Source organism: Ranitomeya variabilis, chromosome 5 (assembly GCF_051348905.1).
Source record: "Ranitomeya variabilis isolate aRanVar5 chromosome 5, aRanVar5.hap1, whole genome shotgun sequence".
Classification (NCBI taxonomy): Eukaryota; Metazoa; Chordata; class Amphibia; order Anura; family Dendrobatidae; genus Ranitomeya; species Ranitomeya variabilis.
The window spans coordinates 30,716,541-30,732,225 of NC_135236.1; the positions used below are offsets into that span (position 1 = coordinate 30,716,541).

Genomic DNA, 15,685 nt, shown 5'->3' on the forward strand with positions numbered 1-15,685 from the left:
CTTCCTGGAAATCCAGGAAGCAGGCTATGGTGCAGAGCATATTTGGCTGCCGAAACGAACACTGAAACCCGTGTGGCCTGACGCTGCAAAAAAGAAACCAATGTCATCGTTTGAATACTCTGCCTCCTGAAAGCAAGTCCTACCATTGTAATTGCTGAGAAACATCTTCCATGTGTTTAAATCAGAACGTAACTGAGCTGTTATCCTGATTCTGTGATGACGTTGTTTCACTCCTCTCGTGGCAATCGTCAATCTGTGAGAAAATATCCTGCCCGCTGGCATGATCCTGCATGCAAAATTTAGTGAGCCAAGAAGTGACTGCATTTGCGTCAATGTGACTTTGCCAACCGAAATGCATCCATTAATGAGATCCAGCAATTTGTCAATTTTGTCTTTCGGCAATCTAAATTCCATGGCGACCGTGTCGATTTCAATACCAAGGAATGTGATCACTGATACTGGCCCTATTGTCTTCTCGGAGGAAAGTGGGACCCCAAAATATGTCATGGCATCTTTGAATTGGGCCAGCGCTGAGGAACAGGCGTCTGAATCAGCTGGGCCAACTATCAAAAAATCATCAAGGTAATGAGTAATGGCAGTTAGCCGGGTGATCTCGCGAGCAACCGATTCTAAAAACGTGCTGAATAATTCAAAATAAAAACAGGAAATTGAGCACCCCATGGGGAGACATGTGTCGTAATAGTAAACATCCTCAAATTTGGCTCCCAGTAAGTGAAAGCAATCCGGGTGAACCGGAAGTAGACGGAAAGCGGATTCTATGTCCGACTTGGCCATAAGGGCCCCCGGACCGGCGTTTCTGACTAACTCCACCGCTTTGTCGAAGGAAATATAAATAACGGCTGAGTCCTCACTGGGTATACCATCGTTAACCGACATCCCCTTGGGGTAGGACAGGTGATGAATCAACCGGTACTTGCCTACCTCCTTTTTGGGAACTATACCTAGGGGTGAAACACATAAATTAGGAAAAGGGAGTGTCTTAAAAGGGCCGCGGAAGCGACCCAACCCGATTTCCTTGCCCAATTTCTCTGCTAAAACGTTGGGTAATTCCCTAGCTGATTGTAAATTTGGAGCTGACTGACTCAAGGGACCGATTAAACGGAATGAAAAAACCATAGGAAAAACCGGACCGCAGTTGCGCCGCTGCCGACTTATTGGGGTATTTGTCCAGCCACGGCCCCATTCTTTCTACGCTCACTGGCGTCGGTAACCTCACCTGTAGAGGGGTTTTTCCCGGGGTTAGCTTTTTGGGACGGCCATGTGCATTTTGCCACGGAGTGGGGTCCACCGCACGTTGAACACTCGTGCCTATATTTGCAGAGCCCATAGAACTTACAGTGTCCTTCATTAAATGACCAGCACGAACCTGGCCTCCGAATAGATGCTGCTGCCGTGTTGCTATTGGACCCGGCAGCGGGCCCATGAAAGGATGGAGTCATTTTTTGGGCCATCATCAGGCAGAGCCACAAATCCGTGGCTTTCACACCCCAGCCTAATTGGGGATTGACGGACAAGCGACGGCGGAAATCTTAATCATATTTCCACCATGCTGATCCCCCGTGAGCCTTATATGAATTATAGATGCTATCTAAGTATATAAAGAGCTCAGAGCACCTCTCCGGGTGCTTCTCCCCCATAACACATCCAAGGACCGCAAAAGCTTGCAACCAGTTATTAATGGTTTTTGCAAGTTTTGGCTTCCGTTCGTATGTTTTATCACCCAAACGTCTCTATCAATTGAGTGTTGGTCCGTGGAAACCAGGGACCATATATCAACGAACTCATTGGCCCAAATTTGTTCCTTGATGACGCTGTCCAAGTGAGCCCCTAACGGAGGGACACCACAAAACAGACCATCCTTATAAACGTCCGGGCGAGGAGGGAGGGGCTGCCTGCACGATCCTGATGGTTGCAGTATTTTTGGATTAACATAAATCCTATTCCCTGTGGCCACATTGGCTACTGTGTCTGAAAGGATGGTGTTGGTTCTCTCCCCCCCCACCCCCCCCCCAAGCCCCATCAAAGGGGTACTCACCAATCGGTGCACCGACATCCGGACGGCTTGTGTCCCGTGCCACGGGAGTCATCGAACCTCGACGGTCCATGCGATGTATGGACCTACGACGAGAAGACTCCTGCCTGTGCGACCTGCTTGAAGAACTACCGGATGACGAAGGCGAGCGCCAACGCGACGCTCTAGACCGCCTACTGCGCCGGCTGGACCTAAACGAACGCCGCTTGCTGTCAGAACGACCGCGCCTCCTATGTCTTTCTGCGGTGCCCTCTGGGGGATGACGATGATGATCTGCGCGCGGAGCAGATACCCGCACTGTCTGTTATCCAGAGCCGGGGTGCCAGCACCCTGAATTGGGGGACGAACACCGGTTGCCAGAAGCGATAGCGACGCTGGGGCATTCTGATGTTCGATTATCGCCGCCTGAGAGGCAGTTATTTGCCCGCCTGGTATTTGCGAATACGGGGTACTAAAGATGAGTGGGTAGGATGGAAACTGACTCTCCCCCTATACTAGACTGGGAGTATGCGCTATGCTGTCCGGGCGCTGATATTATGTGAGGTGAACCCACACTCGGCTGCACTGGAGCTGCCGTATCCCTGCTCCTGTCAGTATTGGCCATAACTTCCCCCATGTTCCTAGAAAGTGGTGGGATGACCCCCTGCGGAGCCTCAGTCTCCTTTTCTGCAGAGCCTGCATCCTGTGAGGAAGCAGACATTCCCTGGGCTCCCCCCATGCTGTTACTAAGTAAGATCGCAGTGCCAGATACTAACGCAGGCACTTGCAGACCTGCACTCCTTACAGTAACTGGGGCAGCAGGGGCTGTACAACTAAACGTGCCGCGCAGTGCCGATCCCTGAGCCTCCCCCACCTGAGGTACGACGCTGCTTCCCGCCGTACTAACGCGCCTGGTGCCCGAGTCAGAAGAAGCGCGCGCACGCGAAATCTGCGCACCCTTCTTTGAATATAATGGCAGGCTCAGCCGTGCCGGCGGCCGGGTGGCTCTGCGAGAGCACCGACCCTCCGGCGGCACTGCCTGCACCATAGTAGGGAAGGAGTCGCTTCCAGTCAGCAAAGCTGCTAACCAAGCGCTTCCTTCCCTGCTGATCCTATCCCTCACCGCATGTTCCAGCGGGTTCATGATCCGGCAGCCCAACAGGTCTGGGTCCAGGGATCGGATGTGCTCCAGCACTTCCCAGCGCCAAGAGCAGAGGGTAACCTCCGCCCCCTCCACGGGGAGTTAACCCCATATTCCATTTTGGTCTCACTGGATGGGAGATCTGTTTACTAACACAGGGGGGGAGGCGCAGCAGTCAGTGGACAGCGGCATAAGCTGCAGTGTCCCAAAAATACATTATGTCTACTTTCTAGTATTTAGAACAAAAATAAATAAAAAAAATTACTCCAGTAGTCACCAGCATGATTTTACGAACACCTTAAAGTTTCTGAACAAGTGTGACATTTTAGATATGGAAACTGGTCAGGCTCTGTGCAAGCCAAAACTGCAGACTGATACGGGTGCCAGTAAATTAATTTATTTTTTTTTTGCATTTGTACCAGCCAGACTTCCATTAAAAAAAAAAAAAAAAAAAAAAAAAAAAAAAAAAAAAAACACACCACAAACAAAAACCCCACACTAAATTATCAACCCAATTGTCTTTGACTTGAGTCCTGTCTATGCCTGCATTCTTCCTTAACAGAAGCAGTAGTCTTCTACCACCAAGACTAGCCTGCACTAAATGTGCCAGTTATACAATAATGACTCGAGTTCGAGATTGTCCAACCACCATGTCAGTAGTGGCCAAGTCAAGCAACGCATGTAGAGACACTCCTCTACCCAACTAATATAAGTGTCGACAATTTCAAGAAGACCCATGAACCCACATTCTACAAAAAAAATTTGTTTTATTTCTACACAGATTCTTTGTGGGAAAATCTTTTCAGAAGACATTTCCCAGCCACAGTAAGAGTAACAGCAACAACTACTGAAGTGACAGATCCGATGGCCACCAGCACCCACAGCTGTAGAGGTCGATGTTCTGCTGTCATCCTGGAAGCTTGGAGGATTCCTGCTCCGGTAATCTGGTTAGACTTGGATCCGGTCACTAGTATGGGACCCAGGGTGGCCATGCCATGTTTCTCAACACGAGAACCTGGAGGTAGAATCAATAGAAATTCTAGAATATGAACTAGCAACATTTGCAGAGGTTCATTGAACAGTATACTGGTCTCACAGAACATAATGTAATAGTCAAGTGGTGGGAACAGTGTACACTTGTGTGGCTCAGAACATTTCTGAAGTACATGCACCATCTTGAATGTTTGTATGGCCTGCTGTAAAACTGATACATATGATACGTCAAGCTTGCAAAACTAGGACAGCCGGCCACTAGCGAGTAGCTATCCAAGTTTAAACCTGAAGCTTCCAAGAATTTTCACCCATTTTTGGAAAGGTTAAGGGTATGTGCACACACTGCGGATCCGCAGCTGTTTTCCCAAAGTTTACAGTACCATGTAAACCTGTGGGGAAACAAAAACCGCTGTGCACATGCTGCGGAAAAATCCGCACGGAAATGCAGCGCCCCAGAGTCCTGGTCGTTGCAGTACTGTGGCTCCGCCACTATGGGGAGCTATGGTGCGTCTGATGGCACTGAAGGAGTTCATCTGACCAGGTATCACAGTCACCAATACATTTCACAGCCGGGCCTCCGGGGGGAGCTAAGGGTTCTATTCACTAGGCCACTCCCCACCATAGTGGGTAAACTGGGGGTCAGGCAGGAAGTTAGAAGAGAAGCTGACTGGGTTGGAACCAGGCAACACCTTGTGGCAGAGGGTGTTGTGGGGGAAGATACAGTAGGGTCTCTGTCAGGGGTGGGATCCTGACAGAGGCTTGGCAACTTGAACGAACGTAACGGGACCGTGCCTGCTCAGTATAGCAGCGGTGCCCAAGGAAGGATTGGAAGCGAGATAGATTGTGCTGAGTGAGAAACGAGATCAAAGCAACAAGGAGAATACCAGTAGGGGTCGTGCTGAAAGATCGAGGCAACATTCTACTGAGGCGCACAACCGGTGGCCGGAACGCCGAGAGAGTATTATAACATTCAGCTTCAAGCAATACTCTAAACAGCGGCAGGACAGTCAGTCTAAGGCGGGCTGTCTCACCTAAATCACCTATGCAGTCTTGGGGGGGCAACTTGTGGAGAGGGGCGACTCTAGGGTCCCGGAAGAGCTCCGAGCCTACCCGTCAAACGGGTGCCGTCCCAACCAGAACATCAGGGAGGGACGGAGGATTAGCAGAACATCATCTAATCGAGTTGTGAGGGAACACCAGAAACAGACACAACAGTTGTGGGGACTTTCCGTAAGCACAGCAGGGAAGGACCACAACACATAGCGCAAGCAGGAAGGCACAGATTTCCACCTGTGAAGAGAACTCTGGAGGTGCCATTGGACCGGCCGGACTTGCGCAGCCTGGTGAACCGTATTCTGGACTGAGGACCCAGAGATCTTCAGTAAAGAGGTAAAGAGACTGCAACCTGGTGTCCTCGTTATTTATCGCGACCTGCACCCCACAACTGCACCATTATCACCACTTATTACACTGGACGTTCCCCACCGACAGACAGGGCCACGGACCGGGTCTAGCCACCGTGACAACCCCAGAACTGAGATTCAGAGGCCCGGCTCCGGGTACCCCTCGGCCCTGCGGCGGTGTGGGGGCGCTCCAGAAACGCAGCGGATTTTCCGCAGCATGTCAATTCTTTGTGCGGATTCCGCAGCGGTTTTCAACCTGCACCAATAGGAAAGTGCAGTTGAAAAACTGCAGAGGAATCCGCAGAAGAAACCGCGAGAAAATCCGCAGTGAAAACCGCAGGTGATTTTGCACTGCGGATTTTCCAAATCCGCTGTGGAAAAATTTGCAGCAGAATCCACAACGTGTGCACATACCCTTACCGACATCCCATGCAAGGTACCAAGCCAACATGCAAGTGAATAAAGTTGTGTAACTGGACAATGATGTAGCCTTTATGCAAACCGATAGTCCCAGGGTAATCTAATGTAGTGCAGTGAGTAAAGGCAACTGAAACCTGGTTGACTCACCAACATCCCTCTTCCCAAATCCCCTTTGCCTTCCGGAGGATGATCCCCATTGTGTTCTCTGGCCGGCAGCAGTAGCACAGTTCCTGGTGGTGCAGCACTGGCAGATCCCACTAGATCCTTCCACAGATGACCAACTGGAAGATATTGAGGTCGAAGTCACTATTCCATGAACAAATTTTTAAGGAGGTGCAGTTTAAGATGTTAAACCAAGTTATGGTGGGCCTTACCTGCTAGATGCCTTGTTGTAGGAACAGGCCTTGTTCATGGGATCAGGAGTCTGGTTGATGTCCGCAGCTCTCAGGGTACAGGTAATGTAGATCTATAAGATAATTGAAGTTTATATAGCTTCCACACTAAACGATCTGTCATAGGTTGCCATTGTTCTCAGCAGAGCCAACAATTACCTTGTGTAGCACAAGATGTCTCGTCACCTGACAAATTTTTGCGCTAGTTCATCAGCAACCTATATAGACTGCAAGGTTGATAGTCTTGCTGTACAAATGGATCCCTAGTCTAGGCTGAAGATTTGCTAAAGTCATTAGTGGCACAAACTTCATCGTGTTTTGACAGTAAACCATTAATCGAGTTAAAAAAAAAAAAAAAAGTTTGGACGTCACATTATATGAAGGTGGACTGAGCCTGCACCAATTTGGCTTACAGAGTCCTTACCAAAGAAACGTCACTGTCTGTGAATCTGAAGGCATCAACCATGAAACGGAGCTTATCGGCTTGAAGTCTTGGAGAAACAAAGACTGAGGAGGAATCTTCTTCCATGCTGTCCATCATGCACCTACATAAGAGACTAGTTGTAGATATTTAACTCCTTGCTGTCGTGTTATTCAATATTGGTGGTAGTAACTTACCCATTGTTGGAGATTATGTCGTAACTGGGTCTAGAGTCCACATCAGGAGTAATGGTGGCCACACAACGGTCAACAAACAAGATCATGGGAACGTGGTTCTGGATATCCAGAGAGGCTTCTATGTACAACATCTCACCAAGAGTGTAGACCAATACTGAAGATGGAGCACTGAAGTCCGCTGAAGAGAAAATACTGGAGCATTAGCATAAAGCCAACAGACTCTGCTCCATTACCCTAGTGCCAGAAGCTCCTTACCAGTCATGAGCTGCAAGGAGAAAGCCAGCCTCTCCTCTGAGGTCACTGTGGTGCTGAACGGAGTCCATGTCGGCCTGATGGCATTACTGCTCACATTGCCATGTCTAGAAAAGAAAAAAAGTTTTGTAATAAGATGGAGAATATAGTTAAACCAGACGTCTTCTGGTCAACCATGCCAAGTGAAGGTCATTCAAGTAGGTACATTAAAACCTTCACGTTTCAAGAATTGCCCAAATTGTCTCAATTATAATTAGTATGAGCTTAGTTGACTTGTAAAATTGGATACTATATATGATCCATGTTCAACCACAGGGATATATAAAAGGCATTACTCCATGATTGGGTGTACCTACAAAACCATTTTTTTTTTTTTTTTTTTCAGTGAAGCACAGATTGAGTAGATGGTATTGAGGAGACAATCTGTGCATTGTTAAACTACACTACTGGACACTCACCGGGGGTAGTAACAAAGGATGGGAACCAAAGCAGGGTTGGACCTGGTGATGGGCACATTGCTGGAAGTAGGAGAGTAGTTCAAGAGGCTCGTGTAGATCAGCCAGTCTGGAGTCATCTTAAAATTAAAATAAAAACACCCATACATATATTAGAACAGAAATTAGAGGGAAGCCATCAGCAGTATGGATCTAGGGACACAGACCCAAATCCCACCCATGGATCGTTTTTTTGGTCTGCTGCTCTGAGAAGATGCAAAAACCTGATGACTGATTCCTTTTAAGTGTTGAGTTACACCACAGTGGCAACATGAGACCCATAACAAGCCTTGATTAAAGCAAGAGTTAATATGAGCAGCTGGCAATAATGGGAAACCCAGATCATTGGTTTTACCAAGGGTCCGGCAAGTAGCATTGTATACCAGCGAGAGAAGAGCTTAAAAGCATGGGTCCTACCTATGTACCATGACATGTAGACCACCAGCTGGTTGACTACGGAGGAGTATTATAAAATCACAAGTTTTACATGGTGTCACCAACCACTTACCTCTAAAGCACTACCACATTCTTGAAGACCATTTTCAAAGATCACATTGGAATCCGTAGTTTGTGCTCCAGGTTTACAGGACCCCAGGGTCAGGTCTGAGGGATTCACCAGTTTACCATTGCCATAAAAGTCTCTGTTTACCATCACCACCATCCGGTCCTCACCACACTGCACACTGATGGGGGAATACAGAGACAGCTCTCGGAGATTATGGTCTCTTCCAGTATACCTGCTGTCCCAACTGGGTATAGACTGAGCAGGAGACCAAGGGTTTCTTCTAGAAGAGCCCACTGCAGGTACAGACTGCCCTAGTCCTCTAGAAGATCCTTGACCAGGCTGATAGTTCCTCCACCAAGCATCTGATTGGCGCTGTTGCCTAACCAAGGAGCTACCAAAGCCTACTCCATAGAAGAGAACCACTAGTAGACAACTCCACATGACCCACAGCTCCATCCTGACTGCAGCACAAAACACACAAGCAGGAGATGGAGGGAGCAGAGCTTTATACCCTTCTCATCACTCCACCATTGTTCCACCTGATGCCTCATTACACACAGCTGACCACCATCTTCTCCATACCTGATGAGGACATGGGATTGAGGTAGAGCTCACTCATCTCATAGGGTGTGTTCCTCTTTCAGGTATTTTGATGCAGCTTTTGAAGCCAATGCCAGTAGATAAAATAAAACAGAGGACACCTATAGAGGAATGACTTTACCTATTGTTCAGTCAACACTTGGCTTCGGATTTAAAAACTGCATCTGAAAACCTGAGTGTGTGAAAACAACTTTTGGGCTTAAATCATACGTTGTGGTCATGTTATAGTTTTTGTCAATGGTCCAAAACATTTGCATGAGACATTTTTTTTTACCTCGTGGTCAATTATTGTGCGTTATTTGTTGATGAAACAGAAACAAACACATCTGGAAACATTGGAGACTCTGTCGCGGTTGGTTGCATGGCTTTGATAGGCAATCCCTGCATGTGTTGTGGCTGTTGAACAGCTGCGGGGACACGAACATATTTTTCGAATAAGCCGAAGTCACTCGGTTAGCGCCATATCTGGGCTCGTTCGCTCATCACTACTGCCATGTCAATCCTTTCAGCGATTTTCGACCCTTCCAAATGATTGACGCATCAAAAACGCACATATTTTACATAGTTTTTTCTGACCAAACTTTTTTTGGCTGCAGAAAAATCTGCTATAAATAGTTGTATGTACAGAGCCATAAAAGAAAAAATTGATACAATACAGGAAATAATCTTATTTTAATATAACTAAATTGGAAATTGAGTATAACCATTGTGAAGCAGTCGCCGTGCAGCTTCTATTCTTAGGGTTTGTACACACAGATTTTTGGAGTGAGTGCTGCCAAAGAAATAAAAAAAATTTGCTCAAAACACATCACTAATTACTATTGAAAAATCTTTTTGCTGTTCAGATCTTCAGTCTTTTGAGATTTTTTTTTCACATGTTGAAAGCCGCCTGGCAGGAGAAAAGAATGTGGATATCATTTCCTTGAAGCGGCTCCTGGTGGGAAGTACTCCAAACTAAGCAGTATCCAATCAGACGGCTGCAAAAGCAATAATTCAGGAAACTCTACAATACATTCAGTGCCACGTTCGGCTCATCTTTGCCCCACGTCATGGCTGCACCCTTTCATTTTCAGGGTGTAAAGCAGTGGACCCTCGTTACACAAAGCTTTTATTATTAGCGCTATGTTGGAAGTATTGGGACACGTTACATTTTTATTGCACTCTCCCCAAGTTGGCCGCCAGGTTTTCTGACTGATTAGTTCAGGAAGGTTAGTATATGGCAGCCACCGCTTGTGCCAGTGTTCCGAGTTTATGGCCTGTACCGGATTATTTGATTGAAGCCCTTAATATTTACACAGAATAAAATTCACCAAGAGTTGCAAATTGTGATTTTTCTTGCTCCAGTTTACGGTGCTAATTGCCAGCCGTTAAGTACCATATAGCTGAAACAACAAAGACTGACATATGTCATTAGGTGCCATATTTATTTTATTCCCCTTCTATATTTTCTCTTTTTGCTTCTTAAATCTTGAAGTTCATTGATTTGGTGCAAACCACTAAGGAATGGTTTTACCACTTTTACTGCTTCATGTCAAATTTAAGTTGTATATCAAATGCTTTAGCTCTCCCATTAACATGTTCCCATAAAGAATTGTTTTCAGTAATATTTTTAGCTACTAAAATTTTGGAAGAATTAGTAAGTTGGAGTATGTGAAGAATTGTGATGTGTGTTAAAGTTGTTTGACAGCAGGGATAGTAAAAGTTAATGTTTGGGACTACCCAGAGTGGGAGGGGATGAGTTGAAGGCAGAGTGACAAGTCTTTCTGCACTCCAGGTCTCAAAGTTCTTTGTGAGCAGTGCCAAGTTCTGGGGATGTTCCTAAAGTGATAAGGCTGGAAGGGAGCAAGACTGAGAAAAGATTCAGACTGGTTCTAGGCAGAAAGGCCTACAGTAAAGATTGAAGGCAAAGAGCCGAGACAGGACCGAGTACATTTGACTAATTGATTATTACGGGTGGGAGCTAGGAGCGTCAGAATAGGACCGGCCATACCGGCACCCTGAGGGGAAGGAGACATGGGACTGTAGGTTGAGTAAAGGGCTTTTGCTAAACAGGACTGCAATGTTGAACTAGGTTGTTGTGTCAGTAGAGCAAATTTTTCAATATTCAGTTTGAGCTATGATCACCGTTGATTGTTTTTGCAATATTTTGTTGAATGCCATTGAAGTCAATGGGAGTAGAAATGAGCAAGTGTTCAAAAACGATTGTCAAATTGGGCACGAGTAGGGTACCAATATGGCAAAATTTGGATTCGGTGACTTTCCAGACATATTTGCTTATCTCTACTAGAGTCTAAAGGGGGAGGGTTAACTATTATAGAAGATATTCATCAAGATATGTACTCTCCCACTATAGCAGGGGTCCCCAACCTGTAGCTCGGGAGCCACATGTGGTTCCATGAATTGTGGCTCACGGCTGTCTGCCAGCTCGATGCATTACCTCCAGGTCTAGCAAACTGGTGTGAAGGGCACATCTCAAAATGGTGAGTGTTGTGAGCAGCCCTGCACAGAAGAGCAGATTTGGATGCTCATACATTTAGAGAAACTATGGTAAGCTGGAGACAGGATGATACTACCCATCAGAAGAGACACTTGAAGCTGGGTGTGACTGTTGGGAGAATACTGAATGAGGGTATCGTAGGAACCCCTGGATCTTGGTACACTGCTCCCAGTTGGTTTCTGTGGGAAAGGTTGTTAACACTATACCCGTAATGGGGCTTTGGTTGCCATTACTGTGAGGTCAGTGGGAGCTTGATGTGGCTCTCATGGTCAGTAAGGTGTGTGTGTGGGGGGGGGGGAGAAACTATTGCTCTACAGTATATAATCCCTCCCAAGTTATCATTGATTAAAGATTGGATTGTGGTCTCCCTTACACATGTCCTGGCCAACCCAAGTCACCAATTACATGTGGCCTGCAAGGGTGTAGCATCCACGCCTTCATGTAACATGCTGGGGCACAGCAGTACCTCACCCATGTAGTTACACAATTACAATGTGAAGAAAAAAAAAAAGTCAAGGATTAATCAAATTGTGTTTATTGCTGCACAGATTCTTTGTGAGAAGATCTTTTCAGAAGACATTTTCCAGCCACAGTAAGAGCAACAGCAACAACTACTGAAGTGACAGATCCGATGGCCACCAGCACCCACAGCTGTAGAGGTTCACGTTCTGCTGTCATCCTGGAAGCTTGGAGGGTTCCTGCTCCAGTAACCTGGTTAGACTTGGATCCAGTCACTAGTATGGGACCCAGGGTGGCTGTGCCATGTTTCTCTACATGAGAACCTGATGGAAGAAGCAAAGCTATGGAATCAACTTCTAGTTAGCAAGATTTGCAGAGGTTCTGTCTACAAACTGCAACTGGAGAAAGGTGGGTCTAAAGAAAACTTCAACATAACTAGTAAACTTACCAACATCCCTCTTCCCAAATCCCCTTTGCCTTCCGGAGAAAGATCCCCACTGTGTTCTCTGGCCGCCAGCAGTAGCACAGTTCCCGGTGGTGCAGCACTGGCAGATCCCACTAGATCCTTCCACAGGTGACCAACTAGAGGAGATTAAGAGTCACCCAAGTGTCTTATCCATTGAATGATCAGCCACCATCTAATAGGGAGATAGTCCTAAACAATAGGCTGACCTTACAGTCTTACCTGTTAGATGCCTTGTTGTAGGAGCAGGCCTTGTTCATGGGATCAGGGGTCTGGTTGATGTCAGCAGCTCTCAGGGTACATGTGATGTAGATCTAGAAAGACATCAGAAGTAATACATCAGTTGTATGACCCCTTTCCCACTATCAGAATACAGCTTTCAAATTAGGTTTTTATTAAACTTGGGGCCTTGTGAAACAACCTTAATCTACAAACCCAGGCTTGTGTTCACACATTTGGGTTTTTAGATTGAGAGGTCTCTGATCAAATCTAGCCCCTTGTCTTATTTGTTACTCTTTGCTGTAACACTAAACCAAGAAAGACTGCAGCGGGAATCAAAAGCAACCAATTGTGGGAAATTTTGTAGCTTTTATTGGTAAATGGAGGGTTGATTTCAACCCAGCCTACTGCAAGCAAGTCCTCACCGTAGAAGCAGCACTGTCAGTGAACCTGAAGGCATCAACCATGAAGCGGATTTTGTTGGCTTGAGGTCTTGGTGAAACAAAGACTGAGGAGGAATCTTCTTCCATACTGTCCATCATACACCTGCAGAACAGATCAGTCTTCAGTGTTTGTTTTTTGATACCTTGTACAATATTGAGGTTTATAACTTACCCATTGTTGGAGATTATGTCATAACTGGGTCTAGAGTTCATATCTGGAGTAATGGTGGCCACACAACGGTCAACAAACAGGATCATGGGGACGTGGTTCTGAATCTCCAGAGAGGCTTCTATGAACAACATCTCGCCCAACCGGAAGACTAGTATTGAACTGGGAGCACTAAAATCAGCTGGAGAGAAGATACTGGATTAGCATAGACCAAGACTTGGCACCATTACCCCAGTGCTGGAAAAATGCTTACAAGTCATGAGCTGCAAGGAGAATGCCAGCCTTTCCTCTGAGGTCACCGTGGTACTAAATGGAGTCCATGTTGGCTTGATTGCATTGCTGCTCACATTACCATGCCTAGAAGAAAAGAAAGCCCTTAAAAATGACCTAGAAAAGCAACACCTGAAGTAGCCAATTGTAACTCAATCTCCATACTAGACTCCTTTACGTGACTAAGACAGATCTTAGATAATGAGATAGCATCCACAAGTAGTAAGCAGTTTACATGCCCAAATTGCAGTACAACCACAATGCCTTGATGTTTGAAAGAGTGAGGAGTTTCTGGGGAGGGCAATCACATGTTGGGCACATAAGACCATCTACCTCTATTCAAAGCCTGGTGGTGGATGGAGAGAAACTGCCAATGCCACCAGAGTCCTCATAAATGAAGAAGCTTTGGGGACAATGGCAGGGGAAAAAAAAAAAAAAAAATGTTCAGTTAACCAAGCATGGTGCTGGAATGGTATAGGCAAGGTGTTATCTGATGACCAAGGCCTTAGCCCGTCCCTTGCTGTGTCTTCAGAAACTGATCCCACCATGAAGAGACCAACCGTAAATTTGCAGTGATAATGACTTGTGGCTCATGAGTCGTGCCAAGTGCCAGGAAGTGTGGCAGTGACAGAACCATAGTAGATTTTATGCAGTTTTAACCAATGACCAGAAAATGCAGCCGAAACACCATTAAGTGCAGTGGCCAATAGTCACAAGTAAACCAGTAAGCCAACTGACCACCACAGGTGGGTATGGTTTGGTTCACCACCTGGTTCCAGCCTTATTGACAAACTGCCTTCTGGCCCATGTTACCAACAAGCTTACCTTGGGTAAAAGCAATGGACAGGAACCACAGCAGCATTTGACCTGATAATTGGGATATTGCTGGAAGTAGTGGGAGCGTAGCGCAGGTTGGAGGTGTAGATCAGCCAGTCTGGGGTCATCTATAATAAAAAAAAAAAAAAAAAAAAAGTGTAAATAAAGTTCAGTAGGTATTTTTTTTTTTTTTTTTTTTTTAAACTATAGGAACAGGACAAAAAAGTAGCATGCTAGAATCAGGTGTCTAGCATTCTTCCATCTTGCTGGAAAGACTAATTATAGCAGATCCTTGACAGGATTGAAGTCCTCACTAGACCAGTCATATGTAAGCCATAAGGTTTCTACATATACCATGTTTGTCCCTGCGTTAAACAAGGTAAACTATTGTTGCACAAGTCAACTCTACAATCAGGTTATAGCCCAACAGGCCTGAAAACAAGACATTTGTCATGTTCCAACACAATGATACCCAAAGCTATGAAGACTTTTGGAGCACTCACCTCTAAACTGTTTCCACATTCTTGAAGACCATTGTCAAACACCACAGTACTATCTGTAGTCTGCTGTCCCGGCCTGCAGGAGCCCAGGGTCAGGTCTGAGGGATTCACCAGCTTACCATTCCCATAGAAGTCTCTGTTCACCATCACCACCATCCTGTCCTCACCACACTGCACACTGATGGGGGAGGATTGCGCAAGGTCCCGGAGATTGTCTCTTCCATTATACCTGCCATCCCATCTAGGTACAGATTGAGCACCTCTCAGAGCCCCCAAACCAGACACAGAATTAGACCAAGGATTTCCTCTAGAAGAGCCAACTCTTGAGGAAGATAGTCCAACTCCTCTTGAAGATCCAACTCCAGACACAGGTTGTCCAAGTCCTCTAGAAGATCCCCATCCAGGCTGATAATTCCTCCTCCAAGCATCTGACTGGCGCCGATGTCTGACCTGAGAACTGCTGAAGCCTGGTCCACAGAGAAGACCCACTAACAGCCAACTCAACCTAACCCACAAATCCATCCTGACTGCAAAGCAAGACACACAATGAGAGTGTGAAGGGAGCAGAGCTTTATACCCTCCTCATCATACGACCATCGCTCCACCTGACGCCTCATTACACTCAGCTGAACTCTTCCACCATCAGTAGACCAACAAGGTCAGAAGTGACTGACAGGTTGAGATAGAAATAGTTAAAATCCAACATTCTCAAACTTTTTTATCTCAATTTTTCTGAATTTTTCAAAGCCAAATTGCAAATCCATTATAGTCGCACGACAGCAAGTGGCACAAATATTTTTCGCTGCACTACTTGTCAGAGAATTTCTGTCACGCGACACTCATTGCTGGGTAGCCCAAGCCTCTGGGGCTGTTCACAAGTCCATGCTTTTTGCAAGCAGTTTGCTATCCGTTGTTAATATTCTAATGGGTAGAAAAACTTTGCAATTATTTTTTGTTGTTTTTCTGCATACGAAAAATTTTGTAAAAGCTGGCTCCACA

The 15,685-nt window shown here is 46.1% G+C and overlaps 1 protein-coding gene across 1 annotated transcript; it reads right to left on the reverse strand.

Moving 5' to 3' along the window:
- Positions 1-3,924: 3,924 nt before the first annotated feature.
- LOC143774773 (uncharacterized) lies at positions 3,925-15,246 on the reverse strand. Its single transcript, XM_077262535.1, has 16 exons — positions 14,690-15,246; positions 14,196-14,314; positions 13,354-13,457; positions 13,104-13,281; positions 12,914-13,034; positions 12,492-12,583; positions 12,255-12,388; positions 11,884-12,129; positions 8,254-8,762; positions 7,710-7,825; positions 7,255-7,358; positions 7,000-7,177; positions 6,806-6,926; positions 6,364-6,455; positions 6,137-6,270; positions 3,925-4,188 (listed from the first exon to the last, which is right to left on the reverse strand). The coding sequence occupies exons 1-16, from the start codon at positions 15,206-15,208 to the stop codon at positions 3,947-3,949; spliced, it is 3,009 nt and encodes a 1,002-aa protein (XP_077118650.1). The 5' UTR covers positions 15,209-15,246; the 3' UTR covers positions 3,925-3,946.
- Between the last annotated feature and the right edge of the window lie 439 nt (positions 15,247-15,685).